The 23,784-nt window shown below is 39.4% G+C and overlaps 1 protein-coding gene across 1 annotated transcript in view; it reads right to left on the bottom strand.

Moving 5' to 3' along the window:
• Positions 1–6,744: 6,744 nt before the first annotated feature.
• The window catches only part of LRRC2 (leucine rich repeat containing 2), an 82,496-nt gene continuing 65,456 nt past the window's right edge, over positions 6,745–23,784 (bottom strand). The window contains exons 5-8 of the mRNA XM_064140385.1: positions 12,353–12,498; positions 10,133–10,288; positions 8,223–8,359; positions 6,745–6,794 (exon numbers count right to left, since the gene is read on the bottom strand). Of these exons, the coding sequence (XP_063996455.1) occupies positions 6,745–6,794; positions 8,223–8,359; positions 10,133–10,288; positions 12,353–12,498 (489 nt within the window). The remainder of the gene's footprint in view (positions 6,795–8,222; positions 8,360–10,132; positions 10,289–12,352; positions 12,499–23,784) is intronic.

Here is a 23,784-nt window from a genome sequence, read left to right as displayed (position 1 = left end):
ATATACCACTTGCAGTTAATTATATGACTTATCCACTAGATGGACACAGGAAGCCCCTTTCTGCTTATGACAGAAGACAACTAGTGAATTACAAGAAGCTTTAAGTATTTACTTACAAAATAGTATCAGACAGTACCTAAAGCACATGGAGGAGTTGCTGTCACTGGTCTCAAAGCTGTTAGAGGCTTTGGAGTTTTCCCAAGCTCTTTTCTCAGCAAGCTGGGAGTCTATAACATAGTCTCTGATCTGGTTCCGCTTTATTCCTGATTCAGCAGAAGTCTTGCAGAGGACCAGGCAGGAGGAAATATGATGTGCAGTCTTGGCACAGTGTTACACTGGCTATGCAGGGTGATCATGTGCAGACATTTAGAGCCTGTACCTTTAGACAGTGGAGTTCCCAGGCAGTTTAGGATGTAATGAGGCAGGAAAAACACACTGTGCTCCCTGCTTATCCTTTTTTATTAATACAGCCTGAGACTAATGGGCCTTTGGACATAGATTAGCCAATCAGAATGATACTTTTCCAAGCTTGGCTATATTAGGTGATGCTACGGCTTTAACTTTCCTTTCCTGTGGTTGCTTCCTCCGGCACAGAAGGAGGGGGAGCAGGGGAACATATCTGGACAAGTCAAAATACTTAGTGGCTCCAGATTCCTTGTCCTCTTTCCTGGGGTTGCTTGTCACTACAGCAGGAGTGGAGGAGCAGAAAAACATGTCTGGGCAAGTCAGGACATGTATAAGCCTATTTTGGCCTATAGGCATACCACAACATTTGGTCAGATGTCTTGGCTATATGCCATCTCAGACTCTTTCCTACTGTGCTAGTTTGAAGCAGGCTAGAATGTTTTGGTGAGAAGAACTAGATTACAGGCTGTGGAAAGAAAACAATGGTGATGTCTACTTCCCTCAGAGTCTTGCTGAGAAGTATAGGAACAAGAAACAAAAACATTAGATAATCACTCTCGCTGGGGCTGTTGGCTGAACTGCATCTCTCTAACCTCACCCTCCATTTTGGGCTAACCCACTTTGCTTCCTAAAACCTCTTAGCCAAACCTCTATTCTTCCTTGGCACTGGGGTAAGGTTGAGAGGGGTAGGGGGAAGGTGTAGGGGTGGTTGAGAGCGCCTCCTGGGGACTCAGGTTTCTGGGAGGGATGTTGTGTTTCTGTATTACCTTTTACCTTGTCTATTTCTGTATATAACTGTATATACTGTAAATATCTACTTGTATACTGTGCTATCTGTAAATATAAGTTTCATCCATATTTCCAAAGCTGGCTGAGTCTAGTCTGGGTGATTTCCAAAGTGGGGGGTGGGGGGGGCAGGGAACACCTAAACCATCACATCTTTAAAATTTGGCACTCCAACGAGGGGCAAATTCATTTTGAGTGATTGTTAATTAACTCTGGGAATCAGAATTAAGCTAATGAAGAAGCTATTTTATTTAGTGGGGGCAATTGTGTGGCCTATTTTCTGTTTTCTTGATTATAATTGGATCAAAGCCCAAATTGGTTATTTTTTTGTTTAATATAATTTTTAAGAAGATCAAAGTTAAACTCACATGCGTTTTTTGGAGTTGGGGGGATTTCATCCTTGGATATGTTAGATTCAATGTCACTGAGACTTTCACCAGTAATATTACAGGGGTATTCACCAATAACATTACAGGTAATGGAAGTAGTACTTCTTCTGCTTTATCTACAGCCCTCATGAGAGTTATCTTACCTAAAAGTCAGGTGGCTGAATCTTATTTTGAATGTTATTCACATCAGACTGTGGTATTTCTGTCGTGTGTGAATTTATGTCTTGTAATTCTTGTAATTTTGATTTTCATATTCTGTTATTATGTAAGAAAATTTCGAGTGTGGTGCCTGCTGTCTGCGTCCCAGGTGAAAGATAAACAATGTACCAGTGTAAACCAAAACAAAGATAACTCAGGGGCACATCAAGGAGCTACCAATACACTTCCCCCTCCAGATTCTGGGAAAGCTGCCAATGTTCCTATTGGGAATGACAACATGGCAGGGTTCCCAGGAAAACAGGTGACTATTCAAAGCCAAGATGTTCCCTCAACTAACAACACTAATTCAGCCAGTTCAAATCCCCAGCCAGCAGACAAGAACCCTCCTAGCTCTAAGACAGATCAGAACTCACAGGCCTCAGGCCAAACCCCCAATGATTCAAACCCACCAGTGGACTTGTCAAAGTCTGTCGCTGTGCAGCATGCCCTCTCAGTATCTGCCAAAGCCTGAGCTAAGACACGACATTTGACAAAGTGTGATTCAAAAGAGGACGTAAGAGAGGGGACTAATGGTGAGCAAGAGGAGGAAGAGGAGACATATAGTCTTTGAGATTTGGCAAACATGCTCAGATCCCAGTACTCTGATAAGAGGAGCACTGTGAGGTTGACTGCCAAGAAAGAGGATGGTTCCGAGGAGTTTAAGAGTGCTCTTAGGAAAGTTCTGTTTCTAGGCCAGGGACATCCAGATCAACAAGAGGAAGAGGAGAAGAATGACATCCAGGATTCCAATGATCCCCTCAGAGATGTCAGGGAAGTTAGAAAGGAATACTCAAGGGAATCAGGTGAGCCAATCCTAAGCTGGCTGATGAGGTGCCGTAGTATTGGTGCAAATGCCCTACAGGTAGGAGTCAAGTCTGCCAAGCAGCTAGGACCACTCACCAAGGAGAGTGGAGTGGACAAATACCTAGCAAGTCCTCTTGGTAAGGTTAGCTTGTGGGCATGCCTCCTCTTCTAGGTAGAAGCCTTCCTATAGCAAGACCTTCCAATATATGAAAAACCTGCTTATGGGATAAAAGCAGATATATCCTAATCATTTTCAGCCATTTCACAATATTGTCAATGATAGGTTCACTGCAATTAAATTACTAACACTTTCTTTTAAAGTTTCCCTTCTGAAATCATGTCCTGCCTTAAAAAGCCAACATGTGTTTTGACACACAGCTCATACAACTATAGAGAAAGGAACTCTGGTGATACAGATATTTTTTAAATATACAACCAAAACCAGATTTACTTTTTTTTTTTTTTTTAATAAAAGTTCAGTCTCTTTGAGTTACCAGGCTGTAGTGTCGCTCCTCACAGTTTTTGCAGTTGACAGCATCTAGAAACTCAACTTGCCTTCTCTGAATGAACCTGGACTAGACAGCTCACCTTGCTTTGACTCTCTGGAGCTGCATGACAGGCCTGGCATCTACTCTTTTTCAAACATTTGTCTTGACAGAAGGCTACACAGATATCATAGGTGACATAGCATTGCAGATTAAAAAACAGCAAACACAGAATAAGAATGAAACACTGAATAACCTTTTCATTCCATCCATAAACCTGTAAAAGTCTGAATGAAATGCTGTGGTACTGGAAACAAAAAAACAGCAAGTAATGTTCTACAAAACTAGGACCAAAGACTCCCAGGCCTGTGGGGTAGTATTTGGAGATACTGGTGGAAAAGAAACTGGGCATGGGCCATGCACACTTCCAGTCCAGAAAGCCAGCTATATCCCTCCTCAGAAGTGTGGCCAGCAGGTCAAAGCAATTCTCCTTCTCTACTCACTCTCAGGAGATCCCACATGGAGTACTACATTCAGATCTGAGGTTCATAGTACAGAGAAGTCCTTGCCCTGTTAGAACAGGTTCCAGAAGGTCACCAAAATGGTCAGAAGGCTGGAACATTTTCACTGTGAGAAAAGGCTGAGAGAATCGTCTCTGTACAGCCTGGAGAAGAGAAGAACCCAGGGAGATGTTTTTTACCACTTTTCAATATGTAAAAGTTTTTGGTGGGTTTTTTTTTTTTTTTTTGAGAAAGATGGTAACAAGTCAATTCAAATTTTAGTCTTCTGACTTATGTTTGTCTACTACATTGAAAAATCCTGCTTCTGTACTGTGACTTTTCATTGATGAACATTGACAAACAAATGAACTTGCTCCTGATTGTCTGGAGAAAAGAAGGCTGATGAGAGACCTTTTGACTTCCTACAACTATCTGAAAGGAGGTTGCAGTGAGGTGGGGGGTGGCGTTTTCTCCCAGGTAGCAAGTAGTAGGATGAGAGGGCACTCAGGTTGAGTCAGCAGAGATTTAGGTTGGACACTAAGTAAAGTGTCTTCACTGAAAGAGTTGTTTGGAACTGGAATGGGCTCCCCAGGGAAGTAGTTGAATTCCTGGAGATATTGAAAAATATGTCAACATGGTGCTTAGATATATGGTTTAGCAACAGACTTGGTAACATTAAGTTAATGGCTGGAATTGGTAATCTTAAAGGTATTTTCCAGTCTAAATGATTCTACTATTCAATGACTTTTAAAATGCATGTTTTCTCTTTATGCTGTTGGCATTTTTCTGAACATTCTCCAGTTTATCTGTATAACTCTCATTTATGAACAGGAGAAATCTTTCAAGTAAAATTAACAGCAATGCTAAGTCATTTCTAATAAAATTTTATTCAAGTGTCTTCTGTTTATATATGCAACAATTTTGGCAGTATAATCTGCACTGGAAATTTTAATTTAATGAATTATTTGTACCCTATTTTTTCATAGTTATAATTCTCACAATGGATATCTCCACTCTATAAACAACAGCTGCTGTGATTTTCATTCTTATGATTTTCAGTGAATCACATTAGAATACAACAGAACTCTAGAAATAGAATTTCAGACAACATCATATCAGATGCCTTGTGGAAGTTTGTGACATCAACGTCAACAGCTAATCAACTAAATTTATAACTTCACCAAAAGAATGTTTAGCAGTTTCAGATATCCTGATTTCCATAAGCCCACTGTGATTGTCTGCATTTTATCACATTTTTTTTACCTTTGTAACAAAATAATAATTTCAGATTTTCCATTATTCTGTTCCAAGTCAATGTCAATTTCTCTTTCAGTTTTTTTTTTTCATTTTCTCCTTCCATGATTTATTTAAACCCAGTGTTAATACCTAGAGACTGACCCAAGAGGGTTTCATTTTAGAGAGTATTATAACTGTAGGAGTTTCTGACTGGAAAAAATAACACACCTATGCTATTTGAACAAAAAAAAAAACCAGCATCAAAGACAGGATCTTTTTGGATGGAAGTCTTGAGGAGCACATCCTTTGTTGCTCTGCTTTTTAGATATGACCAAGTGTCACTCTACTGCACAAAACTGGACACAGCCAATCTATAAAAAAAAAGCATGATGTAAATATATTTTCCCCTAACGACACTCATAATTTAGAAATATTTTGAGTCTAAATACTCAAAATCTCAAGTATTTTTAGATCAAAATGTATTAATCTATTAAAGAAAAATATATGTAAAACTGAATATCTGAAATTCTGCAGTATATACACTTACACTTACATAATTAACATATAAACAGATTATTAAATACCAAGCAAATATTTCTAATCCAACAACATGTTCTTATACGGTTTGGAAAATTCCAATAAATGTCCACAAAATTCTGTGATCTGACACCACTGATAGTGTGCTAGTTTGAAGCTAGCTGGAGTATTTTGGTGAGAAGAATTAGATTATAGGCTGTGAAAAGGAAACAAGGGTGATGTCTACTTCACTCATAGGCTTAGTGAGATGTATAAAAACAAGAACATAAATATAAATAACACAGTTGCTCTCTGGATCTGGCTGCCTGCACTTTTCTCCCTAACCTGCTGTCTAACTAATCCTTCTCCTTTCTAACCCCCCTGGCTGATTCTCCAAACTCACCTTGAATGTAAGGCAAAGTCAAAGATAAGATAGAGGGGTGGAAAGGAGGTGGAAGGCTGATTGGGAGCCCCACCTGGGGACTCTGGTTTCTGGGAGGTGTGTTGTGGTTCTGTATTACTTTTTTAATGTGTATATTTCTGTATATACTGTAAATATCTGCTTTTATATTGTGCGAAGATATAAATATAAAGCTTCATTCTAATTTCAAGCTTGGCTGAATCTAGTGTGACTGATTTCATAAGAGTGGGGGGGCAGGTAACACTCAAACCATCACATGTAGAAAACATATATCATTGTTTTGCTTATAGTGTTTATTCATGCTGCTCAGATCTTAAAATTTTAGTTAATACACTGCTATCATATGAGACATAGTACGAGACTCTTAAGCACAGAAGTTTCAGTCATGTTAGTATTTTAATTTGCAAACACCTAAAAACTTGGAAAAAAGCAGAAGAATTATTACACTTTCTATACATAAAGTTGATGAAACTTAGCTAAATTAAAAATTCTAAGGATAATTTCCATGAAGAACTGGAAGTAAGCACAAACAGATATGTATGTGTTTATACTTTGAATGTTTTAAAGATCTAAATATGCTAGATTACAGTTATTTTCTAAATTATTCCTTCCCTTAGGAATAAATCTCTTTTTAAGATGATTATTTAAGTTCCCCTGGCTCAGCTTCAACATATAATGTCTTCAACTTGATGATGTCTATGCCTGTGTATAAATCATTACAGTTTATATTTACTTTCTGTAGGTCTATGTGTGAATTAATGACTGTTACCTGGTCTTGAAAATAAAGATCTTCATTTAAAGGTGAAACAGCATCTTAGGAAGGCTCCGCCACTCCTTACTTTATCTACAGTTACTGTGAGCAGATGTAGTAACAAACAAAACCAAAAAAACTCGTTATGATTTTGAAGTGTTTCTAGTCATCTATGGTTTCCAGCATTTTCTATCAATGCAGATAAAAAAATAGAGTTTCTGATATTCACTAGTGATTTAGAGGTTTTTGATCTTCAGAGCTGAAGACTGAGTAATACTTTTGTAGTGTAGGAAGGAGCTGAATCTGTGGGGAAAAACAAACAAACAAACAAACAAACAAAAAAAAAAAAAAACAGATGCATCTCAGACTTCAGGTATGTCATCCAGCACAAACAAGCAGACCTTTTAGCTAGAAACAGCTAGGTTCGGGTTTTTTTTCTTTCAAAGGAACAAGTAATCTCTTCTTTATCTTTCAGGAATTCTGCTGATTCATATTCAACAGAAACTATTTCTTGTCTAGTTTGGTTTTTAAAAGCAAGTATAGTACAAGAGTTGAGAAGCAAGAAATCCAAATGTTATCAGTGGTCCAAGATCATCATAAAAAATAGAGAGAAAATTTTTGTCTAATAACACAGAAAAGCTAGCCTATGCTTGACAGGGTCAAATGCAGGTTTCAGGTAGACTGGCATTGTGTAATCTGCATTGCTTTAGGCTCCACATTTCACAAATATGTAAATACAACTCAATCACTACTAATCATGAGCCAGGTTGTTATCTCAGCTTTTTCTTTATTCCTCCTCTCCCTTTTAACCACTCTTGCTACCATTATCAGAATCTGACACTTTTACAGTAGATTTTGCTTTAGAAGTAGACAGATTGAATACCTAAGTGTGCAGGTCATGGACATTAAGCAACAAAAGTCCAGTATCAGAACATGAAAAGTACTCAGTAGCCACAGGAAGTGGTCTTTCTTTGTATTTCTCTTTCACAAGGTCTTGTAGGACTCACTATATAGACCACTTACATAAAATACTGTAAGTGAAAAGATACTATGCAATTCATTGCACAGAACTTCATTTCTGCACACAAAGAGATTTAAACAGAACCTCTAAGGTATTTTGATTCACAGTTGTTGTTTTTTTTCATTTCTTGGCACATTTTACTAAACATGACCCAATAGACCCAGTTAATTATAGCAAATATAAAATACAATAGCAAAATAAAGTAATGTGTAAACTTTCAAGGGCTGTGTGATGAAGACACAAACAGTGATTTTACTGCAGTGGTTCTACACTGCTTAAATAATTAGTACATGGATACAGATAGGTTCTTAAAGAATGTTCTGACAATGCGAAGGGCATTTCATATATACACTGTGTTTCTTTCTGAAGATGAGATGTACTTCTGTAGAAAATCAAAAGCACCGATATTAATCCCTGAAGAAACAAGTAAATCTGGAAATAAAGGATAATATTTACGTATTTATCATTGAATTAAGGTTAATGCAGGTAGGAATTCATCATTAATTTTGCATATATGCATTTATTATCAGCTGTTTTAGTGAGAGCCCAAATTTTTAACAAAATGTATTCACTTTTATTCCTAGCTAAAACTACAATAGCCAATTACAGTTTAAGGACACACTGCTTATACTGCTACAAATTAATATTCCCAATGCATATCTGAATTTATATTCAACACAACAGGAAGTCTATTGCAAGTTAGTACATACCCCTTTCCTTTAGATCTTCAATGTACGCCTTCATAAACTCTTTTTCAAATTGCTCACGTTCACGTTCACTTTCTGTAATTCCTTCAGTGTCTTCACACACAATAGTTTCAACTGGGCTATCCTTAAGACTTACGAATCTAGAGAGGGTGCAACAACAGAATATGTGCAACAATCTTATGGACAACACTGGCCAACATGAATTATATTTTAGAAGTGGATAATATAACCAGAAGGGGAAACATGAAGAACATTTATTCAATTCTCTCATTATGGCTTTGTTAGGAAAAAATATTAGAAATAAGCATTGAAAATTACACCTTCTCGATATTGCACTTTCTATATAAGAATTATTAGATTTATGTGTCTGTTTACTTATCTGTGTAAACCATTATTTTCAATAACAGGTATGTTTCTTTAATACAGAGCATCTGAAAAACTACCTTGAAATTTCATATCCACTAAGGACCAGTAAAAAAATCATCATTTGCCTAGCAATCTGGAAATTTGCCAATATCACTTAGCTAACAATATGTATCTCCAATTTTTATACCATGGTTACATTATTTCTCATTTATAGTGCATGACTGGACATGAATTACATCATATTTGCAAATATTCCAAAGCAGGTGGAAAAGTAGATGGTTTATATAAACAGCTTACATAGTGTGCAAATTAAGTGGTCAGCATTCTGAGATTCTCTGATTATACTACCTCTGCAAGAAGGGGAGAAAAAAATGCTGCTTTCAAAATAACAAATATTCCAACAAATCAAACAATTTTTTTAAAAATCTCATGATCTGCTGTGAGTCTACAGTCAGTTGACCTTGACTGGCCAGGTGCCCACTAAGCAACTTTCTCACCACCCTTCCTCAGCAAGACAGGGAAAGAATATAGGACTTGAGTGCTGACACAAAGACAGCTTAATGAAGAAAAGCAAATGCCATGTGTGGAAGCAAAGCAAAGCCAAAAAAAAATAATTATAGTCCTTATCAACAGGTGATGTCCAGACAATTCCTGGGAAAGAGAGACTTGGTAAGTGTAGTGGTTGCTTTGGAAGACAAATGACCCATCTCCCTTCTCATAGCTTTTAGTGGTTGCTTTGGAAGACAAATGACCCATCTCCCTTCTCATAGCTTTTATTGATAAACACAACATCATATGATATGGAATACCCCGTTAGTCAGTTTAAGTCAGCTGTCCCAGTTGTGTTGCTTACCAATCTCTGCTCACACTTAGCCTACTTGCCTCTATGGGAGAGGGATGGAGAGACAGTCTTGGAGTTGTTAGAGCACTGCTTACCCATTGTCAAAAACTTTCATAACTCATTGACCCCCTTTCTAACTACAAATATCAAGGCTAGCACTGTAAGGGCTGCTATGGTGAAAGCAAACTTCATCCCAGCCACAGACCTAGCACACAATTTCAATTGATTTCATAATCAAAGATCTGAACATCACCTGACTAAAAGCCTGTCAGTCTCTTCCTGCATGCAGCAATGATCTTTCAAAACAAACAAAATACAGACTACTACACTCATGTGACACTGTTTAGCCCTCTAACTAGCCATGTTTCCCATTCTCAGTGGCATATTTTGGCAGCACAAAGCTTATCAAAGCTATTAGACTACTGTTCTCATACTAGGCCAGGGTTAGAGCTGTTATGACTAAGTCTACACAGAAATAGCATTTTTAAACATATAGATGCAAAATATGGAGAACCAGCAGATGAAGATCAGAAAGCTGCAGTGCCTCTCCAATTTCTAAGATCTCCAGTGCCTCCTTACAGGCTCAAGCATAAATCAGTTCAGAATTTGACCAGCAAGTATAGTAGAAACTGATGTTTTGGAAAGTATCTCTTCTGGGTGCATTTGCCTAATTTTCTTAAGGCATATTCCTTTCCTTCTTACTTACTTCAAACCTGTGGTTGACTCACAGATGGCTGTAGGTATCTCAACCAGGTCATCACCACTGACAACTAGCAAACTGAGCTTAGGCATATTCACTAGAGCTCGAGGAAGGTAAGTCAGTTTGTTTTTCTGCAGGAGAAGTGTCTGCAGCTGATCTAACCTGTAGAAATGGAAAACAAATAAATATTAGTTTCAGACAGAAACATCTAGGCAAAGTAGCAATACAGACTTAATCTTGTGTAAACAAAGGACAATTACATGCATCGCTTTTGTCTTCTCAAATTTTACTCACACCATACTTTAATAGTCATCAATTTTAACTGGATTTTCCAGTCATGTTTCAGCATTACAGATACTAATAGCATGCATCTGAAAAGAACTCAGACATATGCCCAAGATAAAATGTTAAGAAAATTACTGTGCTTTCATATAGAAGATATTGATCAAACATGATATAAAGCTTCACTCTCTTTCAGTGCTGGAACATTATGATGTTGTTACCAGCTCACACCCATGACTATATGCTGATTTCTATTAACTATATATGTCCATGCTAGGCAATATATTCCATCTATTTTTTCTAATAGTAATTAGTACTATGGGGAGCAACAGAATGACAAACCGCTGGTCATATGGCTTTTGCAAGTTGTCCCACTGAAATCAATTTAACAACAATATTTTGTGGAGCAACGTGTTGGGCTTCTTTTACTTCATTTCCCCTGGCTTTTCCTAATACAATAAAAATTTGTGTCTGAGCATTTATTCCTTGGAGCAGATAGGAGAAAAAAAACATAGCAAATTGACAAAACATTTGTCTCATTTGACCAGAGGAGTCCATTATTAAAACACTATTGCAGGCTGTTGCTTATCGGACCCATATAGTTTGTTTAAATTTAGTGAAAGGCTTCAGTTTGCTGCCACAGCATGAGTCTAAATGACAGTATCAGTTTACGGGGGGGGAAATATTCTGACATTTTCTAGTTTTTAGAATCCATATAAGCCCAAGAGATCTTAAAAATCAAAATCCAAACTCAAACAAAGAAAATCTTATTTTGAGGCAACTCAGCACAAAATGGAGAGGATCAAATAAAGAAAATTAATATTTTGGAGACAGAGAAACATATTTAGGTTACAAAATGGAAGGAGGAAAAAAAGCATAAGTCCTTAAGTTGAAGGAGTATCCTTTTGTAAAATAAAAATAAAGTCTTAGAAGCTGTTTGAAGTTCATCATATCTCTTCTCAAATCCCCGGGGAAAAAAATGGCAGGTTTACACTGTTGCATATAGAGCAGGTAAATTACTAATATCAACTAAGGCTTCAGCCATGCTGTCATAACAATCTATGAATAAATAATGTCCCAGAAAGGTCCTTTTCCCCAACAACAAATGCCTTACAAAACTTATGGTCAATTGAGCTTTGTGTGATGTTTCTTCTGCTTCAGGGCTCTCTATCCAAGATCAATAAATAATTAATACATTTAAAATTTTCAATTAAATTTCATTATTCATTGTACTTGTACCATATATAAATTCATTGTTAAATTTTGTTAATATATATTTTTAGTTACTTATGTCAACATAAAATTTTGTAAACCAAGCTACAACCAATAAGAAGTTATTTCTCAGGCTAGCCAGTCTGATTAAAGGGTTCAGCATGATTGCTTGTAAACTAGCTTTAGTGGATTCCTAAACTGAGTGAGTACATGCATGCACATGCATATATACTTCGTGGTAGAAGAGAAGGATTTTCAGTGTGGGGTTTTGGATATTTTTAATCTTGCCAATATTTTTCTGCTTTACCAGCAAAGTGTCCTTTAGTAGCTTAAATATGCTTTAGTACATCCATCTTCAGAAAAAAATTGCTGCAAACTCCATACAGTGAGTCCCTTTTGCTGGAACTGGTGCAGAGTATACCTCATTATTTCCCAAAGAACAACACTTGGACGTAATAACTAATTATCATAAATGTAGCAAATAGAATTAGTTAACTGAACAGTAGAGACATTGACTGTGCCATCTGAAGTCAGTGAGATAGAAAATGCAGCTTCTGTTCTTTGACCTTATCTGTCAATAATAATGTTAAAGTTTACATGAAAATTATCTGATGCATTTCCAAATGTGAATTTTTAAAGAAGTTTTTCATTAATGGTGTCCCTTGGAAGCTTGTTACTTTCTAAATTTCTTTGTAGTTCACAGACCCCTCAATGAATTAAAACATAAATTACCTGTCTATGTCTTCTGGGAGATCTTTCAAGTTGTTACTGCTAATATCCAACCACTGCAAATTAGACATCCGGAGAACACAAATTGGAATCGAATGGAACTTGTTTGCTGACACATCCACAACTGTGACTTGTTTCAGGTTACTTAGCTAGAAAAAAATGGTGCTTTATTTAGTAATACTTTGCAAATACAAGACATTTCATTCATTAAACTTTCTTGTTGATCTCAAAATACTTAGAAAAATAAGAACTGAATTTGGTGGGTTTTTTTCACTTTAATTTTGCCAGCCTTACCTCTTAGTCATCATGTTACATGAAAAATTACCACCTTGACCTTTCTGACACTGTCATAGTATTGAAAGAGATTTTTCTTCTAAAAACACCCTTTCCTTTCAGACAGTACCAGAGCTGGAAACAGCATGTGTTTCTTCCTAGGCTACAAATGAACTAAGCTTTGAAGTGACAAAGCATAGTTTCATAATTACTAGATGCCAGGTTACAATTCTTAAAATAAGAGAATTTGTAACTCTCATTAAAAATACGCAGACTTCCTTCAGTATAACTGTTATGTACTGAGAGTCTCTTGTTAGACTACCCCTAGAAAATGAAATTGTCAGTTTCAGTCAACAGAAATTTTGATCTAATATTTTCCAAATATCTTTAAGAAAATGTTTTATATACTGCAACTAAGTGTAAGTTGAACTAGAGAATTTTTAATACTTCCCAAATTAATTGCACCCTTTAGTAATAAACTTTTAGCATGATGGAGGTTAACTGTTAATGTAAAATACAACTACTAAAGAAATAAATCTCTCAATTGAATAAATTACTAACTCTACTAGTGTTCACAAAGCCATGAAGTTAAATAAAGTCGATGTCAAAGGAGCATAAATGTAAACCCAAAAAAAAAAAAAAAAAAGGCACTTTAAGTACTTTAGGACTGAAATTATGTCTCTGAACTCCTAACCAGGTCACCATCAAAATCTACTTCTACAGATTTTGACACACATGAAAAACTGACCCCAAAAAAATGCACTGGTCTTTAACTGAGGATTTCTTAGAATGTATAAAATAATTAAGAATCAAAAATCCCAAAACAAATGTATTTTGCATTTCCAGAATGAGTGAGAATAAATTATGAGTAAAACTCAATATAAATCAATAAATTACATTTGAATCTTTTAGAAAGATTTTAAAAATTATTGTTAAGAATCACATCTTTGTCTGTTGTGTTTTATGGGCAAACTATTTCTTACTGCAATACTGCTAGAGTTTCATCTTAAATTGACTCATGCATTTTAAATGTTCATATTCACAGCTTAGTGCTGTGTCAGAGCCAGTTATACAAGCCCTCAGCATCTGTTCTTGTAGGTTGATATTTAACAAAACCTATCCATTTTCTATAGCATGTTGAAACTTAATGGAATTTTTATTGAATCTGTCTCCTATATGCTACCAACAAATGTGTATGACATATAATCTCTTGGAAAATATGGTAGTTATTTATTATATCTTCTAAAGAAAAACATGTGTATTTCATTTCTTCTTGAAAAACTGATTAATTTTTGCACCTTTTATAACACTTTGTTTTCAAACAAACATGAATATCTCATCACTTTAATGTTATAATTTATTTTTATTTGATTATTATTTTTGGTATTTTCCTCTATTGTGTGACCTTGAATCAATCAGTATAGAAGCTTTATGCAAGTTCCATTCTTTAAAATAGTATATTTTATAGTCTAGCTATGTTGACCCACTTATTGTGGTCCTTATGTGGTCCTCACGTCAATCATTTTTATTTGAAAAACTGACACACTTTGCTTATCTTAATAATTTTGTTCATAGAAATAATGCAAATATCACAGAATCATAGAAACGTCCAGGTTGGAAAAGATCCTCAGGATCACCAGGTCCAATCAAGAACCCTACTCTACACAAGATTCACCTTAAACCATATCCTTAAGCACCACATCCAAACAACCCTTAAACACATCCAGAGTCAATGACTCAAGCACTTCCCTGGGCGGCTCATTCCAGTGCCTGATCACTCCATGAAAAACTTTGTCCTAATGTCCAATCTAAACCTCCCCAGCTTCAGCTTGAGGCCATTCCCTCTTGTTCTGTCTCCAATTACGTGTCACAAGAGACCAGCTTCAGCCTCTCTACAACATCCCTTCAGATAGTTGTAGACAGCAATGACTTCTCAGCCTCCTCTTTTTCAAACTAAACAGCCCCAGCTCCTTCAGTTGCTCCTCATAAGATTTATTCTCCAGGCCCTTCACCAGCTTCATTGCCTTCCTCTGGACCCGCTCCAGCACCTCCACATCTTTCTTGTATTGTGGTGCCCAAAACTGAACACAATAGTCGAGGTGTGGCCTCACCAAAGCCAAGTATGAGGGGACAATCACTTTCCTACTCCTGCTGGCCATAGCATTTTTTATCACAGTATCACAGTATTATCAGGATTGGAAGAGACCTCACAGATCATCAAGTCCAACCCTTCACCACAGAGCTCAAGGCTAGACCATGGCACCAAGTGCCATGTCCATTCTTGCCTTGAACAGCCCCAGGGATGGCAACTCCACCACCTCCCCAGGCAGCCCATTCCAGTGTCCAATGACTCTCTCAGTGAAGAACTTTCTCCTCTCCTCAAGCCTAAATCTCCCCTGACATAGCTTGAGGCTGTGTCCTCTCGTTCTGGTGCTGGGCACCTGAGAGAAGAGAGCAACCTCCTCCTGGCCACAACCACCCTTCAGGTAGTTGTAGACAGCAATAAGGTCACCCCTGAGCCTCCTCTTCTCCAGGCTAAACAATCCCAGCTCCCTCAGCCTCTCCTCATAGGGCTTGTGCTCAAGGCCTCTCCCCAGCCTCGTCGCCCTTCTCTGGACATGCTCAAGCATCTCAATGTCCCTTCTAAACTGGGGGGCCCAGAACTGAACACAGTACTCAAGGTGTGGTCTAACCAGTGCAGAGTACAGGGGCAGAATGACCTCCCTGCTCCTGCTGACCACACCATTCCTGATGCAGGCCAGGATGCCACTGGCTCTCTTGGCCACCTGGGCACACTGCTGGCTCATGTTCAGGCGGGTATCAATCAGTACCCCCAGATCCCTCTCTGTCTGGCTGCTCTCCAGCCACTCCGACCCCAGCCTGTATCTCTGCATGGGGTTGTTGTGGCCAAAGTGCAGCACCCTACACTTCGAGCTATTGAACGCCATCCTCTTGGACTCTGCCCATCTGTCCAGGCGGTCAAGGTCCCGCTGCAAGGTCCCGCTGCAAGGCTACAAGCCAGGATGTCACTGGCCTTCTTGGCTGCCTGGGCACACTGCTGGCTCATCTTCAGCTGCCTATTACAGCCCTCAGATCCCTTTCTGCCAGGCAGCTTTCCAGACACATTTCCCCAGGCCTGTAGTATTGCTTGGGGTTGTTGTGACTCAAGTGTAGGATTTGGCATTTGGTCTTGTTGAAGCTGGATTTAGCTCCATTTACCACCACTCTCTGTGCTCTCCTGTCCAGACAGTACTTTATCCAGGAGATAGTGTGCTCATCCAAGCCATGAGTAGCCAATTTGTCTACCAAGAATCTTGTGGGGAACAGTATCAAAGACTTTTCAAAAGCCAAGGAATACAACATTGACAGCATTTCCCTCATCTAGTAGCCAGGTTATCTTGTCGCAGAAGGAGATCAGGTTGGTCAGGCAGTTCCTGTCCTTCATAAACCCATCCTGACTTGGCCTGATCCTCTGGTAGCTGTCTATATGGCATATGACGGCATTTGAGATGACCTGCTCCATGACCTTCCCTGATACCAAGGACAGATTTACAGGTCTATAGTTTCCCAGATCTTCCTTTCTGACTTTCAGATAGGTGTTACATTTGCTACCCTCCAGTCCATTGGCACCTCCCCAGTTAGCCAGAACTTTTGGTAAATAATGGAAAGTGTCTTGGTGAGAACATCTGCCAAATCCTTCAGCACCCTTGGGTGCAGCCCATCTGGCCTCCCAGACTTGTGTACTAAGTGGTGCAGCAGGTCAGTGACCACTTCCTCATTTATTGTGATGGCCTCTATCTGATTCCTCTCCCTGACTCCTACTTCATGACAGTAGGTGCCCAGGACACTGATGCATCCAGTGCTAAAGACCAAGGCAAAGTAGGCATTGAGTACTCCAGCCTTCTCCTTAGTCTCTGAGTTTCCCTCTGCATTCAGTAGGGGATGAAGATTTTTCCTAGTACTCCTTTTTCTGTTAATGAATTTACAGAAACATTCTTTTATTATCTTTACCAGCTGTAGCTAGGTTAAGCTCTAGCTGTGCTTTGGCTCTCCTAATTTTGCCCCTTCATAGTTTTGCTACATCTTTATAGTCCTCACGAGAGACATGCTCCCTCTTCCAATGGCCATAGACTCTTCTATGGAGGAGAGGAGGCAGCGGAGGCCAGCTCAACTCAGGACACTTGGTTTTGGCCTTTCTTTCCCTTCATTTCAGGCGACAAGGGTCCAACCGCTGCGGAGCTCCTGAGGAAAGGAGGGGAGGCGGTAGGCTTGGGTTGCTTACGTGCCTGAGCTCAGTGACGCAGCAGGGGCAGGGGTCGCCACAGAAACTGCACCACGACGAAACGGAACCCGGTGCATGGCTGTGAAGAGAGGAGGCAGCGCTGGCAGCAGCAGCGGCATCTTCTCACTGCGAGGTGGTGTGGGAGGAAACACCCAAACAGCAGGGAGGACAGGACAGTTACTGAAAGTCATGGTTTCTGCTCGGGTAAAGGCTAGTAGAAAAACAGTGAGCACCCAAACAGATGCCACACACAAGCATGCAGATGTTCAGGTAACTGCTTGCAGAGAGTGCTAGAGCCTGGAACTTGATATGGAGGATGGCAGGGACAACAACTGTGTTAGGTGTGAACAGATCAGGGATCTGAGTAACATGGTGGCTGAGCTAAATGAAGAAGTAGAAAGATTAAGAGACTACAAAACTGATTACTTCTATAATTCCCTCCCCCCCCCCCCCCAAAAAAAAAAAAAAAAAAAAAAAAAGAACTAGGGTTAACTCTTAGTGGATCAGAGAGCCCAATACCCTCCCACCAGCAAGTCTCAGCCTCCATGTAATAACCCTCATGAGCAGAGTCAATGGGAAAGGGTCTCTGCCCAATGGATCAAATGCAAAAGGAGCAAGCATGCTACTCTAAGCATCACACTGCCTACAGTGCACTTGCAGAATAGGTATGAGGCTCTGCAGGAGGAACAGGTTATCAGCAAGGATGAGGACTCAAAAAGCCCAGAAACTGCACCAAAGACAGGTTGCCTCGGGCCAGCCATCAAAACCACTCCTAAAAAGAAACCTCAAGGGTCATTGTTATAGGAGACTCCCTACTGAAGGAAGCAGAAAGCCTGATATACAGACCAAACCTACTTCACAGAGAGATCTCTGTCTCCCTGGTGCCCAGGTAAGAGACATAGTAGGTAAAATTCCCAACCTTGTGAGTCCTTCAGACTACTACTGACTTCTGGTCTTTCAAGTGGGTAGTGACGATGCAAAAATAAGAGTCTCACAATCAATTAAAAAAGACTTCAGGACCTTAGGACAGCTGCTAAAGGGATCAGGAGCCCAAGCTGTGTTTTCCTCTATCCCTCTAACATCAGCAATGGACAAGGGAACATGTAGAAAGAGCCAACAGTTCAATTCATGGCTCTGGGGCTGGTGTCATCAACAAGAGTTTGGAATCTGCAACCTAGTTTTCATTTTACAAGGCACCAGAGCTGCAAACAACTAATGGGATGCACCTGTCCCAGAGGGGAAAAATTATCCTGGGGCAGGAATTGGCAGGGTTCATTGATAGGGCTTTAAACTAGATTCAAAGGGGGAAGGGGTAATAGTCACCTGCTGGCTGGTGACAAACAGTGGGACAGCTCATTGGAGGCAAAGGGATGGAGAGCAAATGAGGGCCCTCGACTTGCTGCCCTGAAGCAAGCCAGGGATGACACAGAAGGACAATCTAAGGAAATCAAGGAGACTTGGCACAAGAGAACAGGGCCAGCCCAGCTGAAGTGCCTCTATGCAAATGCACCGAGCTTGGGCAGCAAATAGGATGAATTAAGGGCCACTGTGCTGCTGGGATGCCACGACATAGTGGCTATTACTGAAACTTGGTGGGATGATTCCCATAACTGGAATGTAGCATAGATGGTTACAGGCTCTTTAGGAAGGGTAGTCAGGAAAGGAGAGAAGGAGGTGTTGCCCTCTATGTCAGTGACCAGCTAGAATCAGTGGAGCTCCACCTGGGGAAGGGTGATGAGCTGGTTGAGAGTGTATAGGTTAAAATTAAAGGGAAGACAGGGAAGGGTGATGTTACAGTAGGGATCTACTACAGGCCACGTGACCATCAGGACCAAACAGATGAGACCCTGTCCTGGAGTCCTGTATACCCCTAAATTCCTCTCCCTCTGTGGCTTGAATGGAAGAGGAAAAGGTGCGAAAAGACCTGTCTCACTCCCCCCACCCTGCAGGCATGAAGGGGGTGAGCAAGGGGCCCTTTCAGCAAGAGGGGTGCCCTGTGCAGTGCCCGCATTGGAATTGGGCTGGGGATTGGCTGTGGTCTTCGCGCCTAGGAAGTGGTAACTCTGCTCTTTGTCTAGGAAAGGTATAAATATCGGGGGACTTCCCGTTCTTGGGGTTCCTGTCTTAGAGATTGTGCCTGCCTGAACGTTCGTGCCTGCCTGAGACTTCCACTCCCCCCCCCCCCACCCCTCCCCCCCCCCCCCCCCCCCCCCCCCCCCCCCCCCGGCCGGCACAGATTCTGCAGAAAGAGCCCAGCGCTCCACTCGGAAGGGCATCTTCCTACCATTAGCACCCTTTGTGCACCTGAATACCTCTTAACGACTCTCTTAATGATGGCATCAGAATACAGCGAGAGGACAGGCTGCTGGATCAAGTCAGCCCGACTGTGAGTTATTTCATCTCAGTTTTATTATTTAGTGGGAAATACTATTCATTTAATAGCTAAAAGCTTTTTCCAACTTCTGACTTCCAAAATAGTCAAATTATCTATGGCATCCTGTAGATTTTCTCAAATGAGCTGAATATGGTATTTAAAGCTAAATTAATTTCTATATATAGTTTTAGGGGCGGGTTTTTGGGAAAGTAAAATAACTCTATTTTTATATAAATTCCTGACTTGGCCGCATTAATTCCCTGCCTCCACAACAGAGCCTTCACAGGGAAATAGAAGTGGCTTTCAGGTCACATGCCCTGGTCCTCATGGGACATTTCAACCACCCTGACATCTGCTGGAGGAACAACACAGCAAGGCATCAGCAATCCAGGATGTTCCTGGATTGTATAAATGACAACTTCCTCTTTCAAATGGTAGAGGAACTAACAAGGAAAGGTGCTATACTGGAACTTGTTCTCACCAACAGGGGAGGGCTGGTGACTGATATGAGGCTCAGGGACAGCCTTAGTTGCAGTGACAATGACACAGCTAAATTTAAGATCCTCAGGGCAACCAGGAAGAGGTATTCCAAGCTTATGTCCCAAGACTGTAGATGTGCAGACTTGGTCACTTCAAGGATCTGCTGGCCGAAATATCATGGGCCAAAGTTCTAGAGGGAAGAGGGGCCCAGGAGCAGTGCACACCAACAAAGAGGAAAGCAGGGAAGACTGCTAGAAGGCCTACCTGGCTGAGCAAGGAGCTCCTGGACATGCTGTCAGACAAAAAGAAACTCCACAAGGAGTGGAAGAAAGGACAGCTGGAATGTTGAGCATATAAGGAAACTGCTCGAGCAGCTAGAGATCTGGTTAGGAAAGCCAATGCAGAGTTTGAATTGAATTTAGCCAGGGAAGTCAAAGGGAACACTAAAAATTTCTACAAGTGTATTAATGGTAAAAAGAATAGGGAAGGTGTGGAGCCCCTTAGAAAGGAAACAGGTGAAATGGTCATGAATGACATGGAAAAGGCTGAGGTTCTCAATGACTTCTTTACCTCAGTCTTCACTGAAAAGCCTCCAGCCACACTCCTGGAGCCATGGAAGATAATGGCAGGTACGGGAAGGAAGAGCTGCCCATCATAAGTGAAGATGAGGTTCATGATCACCTGAAGAACCTGGAAGTGTTCAAGTCCATGGGACCTGACAGGATACACCCATGGTGTGCTGAGGCAACTGGAAGATGAGGTTGTTAAACCCCTCTCTATTTTATTCCAAAAGTCCTGGCAGTCTGGTGCAGCACTCACTGACTGGAAAAAGGGAAATATAACCCCCATTTTCAAAAACGGTAGGAGCGGCACTAAGCCAAGCGGCACTAAGCCGAAGGGAAATTTCTCTCTCTGCAAATAGTTTGCAATAGTTTGCCAGTTATTGACCAAATCCCTGTATATATATATATTATATTTCTAAATTGTTTTCATAACTTCGCACAAAGAACTTCAATACACAGTGGTTGGGGGTGGCAAGAATCTGTAAATACTAATTTTAATAAATTAATTTTTATAAAAAATTAATACCACCTCGAATTACTTTCTCACCTCCACCAGATAGGCGTAGGCACTGAGAACCCCCTCCACAACACTCTTGTTCTTGAGGTCTAGCCAAAGGTCCCTATTTAGCCAAGCTGGACATCTTTCCCACCAACTTGTCTTTTGGCACATAGGCACAGCCTGCTCCTGTGCCTTTAAGACTTCCCTCTTGAAGTGAGTCAAACCCTCCTGGATTCCTAAATTCTAAATATTATTGTAGGACACCATTGATTCTCTTTCTTTCTGACAGTTAAACTTTCAGTTGAAAGAAAAGGACACTGCATTTTGGGCTGAACATGCTATTTGATAAATGAGTGTGGTGTTCACAGAATCACAGAATTAACCAGGTTGCAAAAGACTTCTAGGCTCACCAAGTCCAACCTATCACTCAGCCCTTCTAATTAACTGAACCATGGCACTAAGTGTCTCATCCAGCCTCCTTTTTGTTTCTGTTCTGCCCTTTACTGTGAAAGGGACTTACTAATAAGATTGTATGCAAGTTTATCAGGAGTTGCCTACTACTTAGCACCAACAAACAAAAATTTATAATGTCAAGCCTTACCACATGATTACTTTATTTTTTCAATTGCATGTAAATATTCTGCAACAGAAACAATATCGTGTCCAAGTCAAGACACACAAAAGATTAACCCAGAATCACCTATCAAAGTATTGCAAATGTGCTCTTGCACAGAAATTCCAAACTCAAAGATTTCAAAGACAATTATGCACCATTTCTTCAGGATCAGGTTATAACATACATTTATCTCCCAAAACACACAGACTGGCACTCAGCATCTAATTAGGTCACCAAAACCAGTATAGTGTATATGACAACAAAGCACTAGAGATGCAAATCTCAGAGTTGATCACATAGATCTCATATGCATTCAGACCAAATCTTTCACAAAACTTTAAGTGTAACTGTTTCTATATTCACAGTGATATTCGTGGATAAAAGTATCAATTAAAGAAACAGGATACAAGTATCTCTTGAGGCAAAAGATAACTTCCATTAAGATATGTATATTTATAGCCAAGTCCACCACTGGACTTCCAAACTGGACTCTCAAACCTGAGGAAGAAAAGGCATTTTACAGTCAACCTTATCTCTTAGTAACAGGGTACTTGTTCATACTCTGTGTGATAAAATGCTCAGAAGTACAAAAATGCATGCCTTAATACAGCATTTCGTTTAGTGGTAGCATGATAAACCAAATCAAACATATATGGATCTTCATCCAACGAACATTATTCTAATTTTGCAATACCAAAATCCTAAATCTTCTGCAGAGTTAAGCCAAAAAGAGGCATTGTTATTCTGACACCAAACTATTTACTTGGAAGTTTAATACTATTGCCTTCCCTCTTCAGAATATTACCATCATTCGAATGCCTAATAATAATGTAGCTCTGATGATCTAAGCATAAAAAGTTCATGGAAAGGAGCTTTACATTTTATTGGATCAGGGCTTTGTATACACAAACCTTTCATTAAGTCTGCAAGGTATGTGAAATCTGGTTGCACATCCAATATTCACAGAAATATCAAGAAGTGATCCTTCAAAAGTGACTGAAGAAAAGCATAGCAGTAACAGCAGGAATATATTTATGCACTTAATATACCTAGGAATGTGGCTACTTAAATTTAAGTACAGGAGTTCTTCCAATCCAGTAGATGAGTCACATGCATGAAATTAAGTACAAAATTAATTCTTTTCTTGGATGAAGCCAAAACATATTATCTTTCTCAAAAATTAAATTTATGATGATTAGGTGACTTAAACTTTTGATGACTGATACAGCTACATTCGGTCTGCATGTATTATTACATTTCCCTGTCATGAAGTCATCTCGTCTTCAAATCTCCAAAATATGAAAATTAAGGACACACATTAGAAGGGAAATTGAGTTCTACATAAGTCAATTACAGATTTGTTATCAACTTAAATGTATTCAGTATCTCACTTTGGGTGCCCACTTTTCATACAGAAGAGGAAGAGCAGCAATGTCAGTATCATACAGTCATTAACTGACATCTCTAGTATTTTTGGCTGGGGAGTGTCCTTTGAATATATTAAAAGAAAATTGTAAGGTATTTTCTATTCTTCCACCAAGAAATGACCAAATTTGTTACTTTCTTATCTGTGCTGGGATGTAACAGCGGCTTAGATATAATTTATATTTCTATAAAACCCCCATTTTCCCACAACAATACACTGTAACCTATGAAGTTACTTTTATGATATTAAAAATTGAGTATGTTCATTTGAGCTAATCCTGAAACCTAGAATCACTAACTATATGTTGAAATGGGGAAAACATTCAAAAGGAAATTTTATTCTGTTGCAGCTAAGAAAAGCTGCATGACAACAAAAACAAAGAAATATAACACACAGTTTGATGATTTTGTTTTAGAGTGATGAAATAGTAAACATTCACTTGGAAAATATCAAGGACATTTGAAAATATATTTTTAGTAGAACAAAACTAGGTAATATTGTCAGAAGTAAAATAAATAATAAGAAAAATTATGTGAGAAAAACATTGAAGTGAAAGTAAGAATGTGGTCCTATGGCTCTAACTTATTACTATAGCAGCATTTTGATGATTGATGATGAAATCTTTTCACCTTCTGCATAATGATGTTGGGCAACAACATCTTCCTCAACCAGACTGAACAAATATAGCCTGATAGATTTGGAAATGTCAGCCAGAAATCAGCTTGTGTATAAATGTAAGTGGAAAATGGAATATGTCGGGGGAAAAGACATTCTGACTTCAGCAGCAGAGACTGGATCATCTGTTGTTTGTGAGTTGCCTCCTATCATACCAGGAATAAGCATCTCCATGCAATTTTTAGCTCTACAAACTACGTTTGGCATCAGGGCAGAGCAACTTCAATAAATGTGCAACGTTCTTGCC

This window comes from Pogoniulus pusillus, chromosome Z (assembly GCF_015220805.1).
Source record: "Pogoniulus pusillus isolate bPogPus1 chromosome Z, bPogPus1.pri, whole genome shotgun sequence".
NCBI lineage: Eukaryota > Metazoa > Chordata > Aves > Piciformes > Lybiidae > Pogoniulus > Pogoniulus pusillus.
Note: the sequence above shows the minus strand (reverse complement) of the source record. Positions and strands in the feature narration are given on the sequence as shown.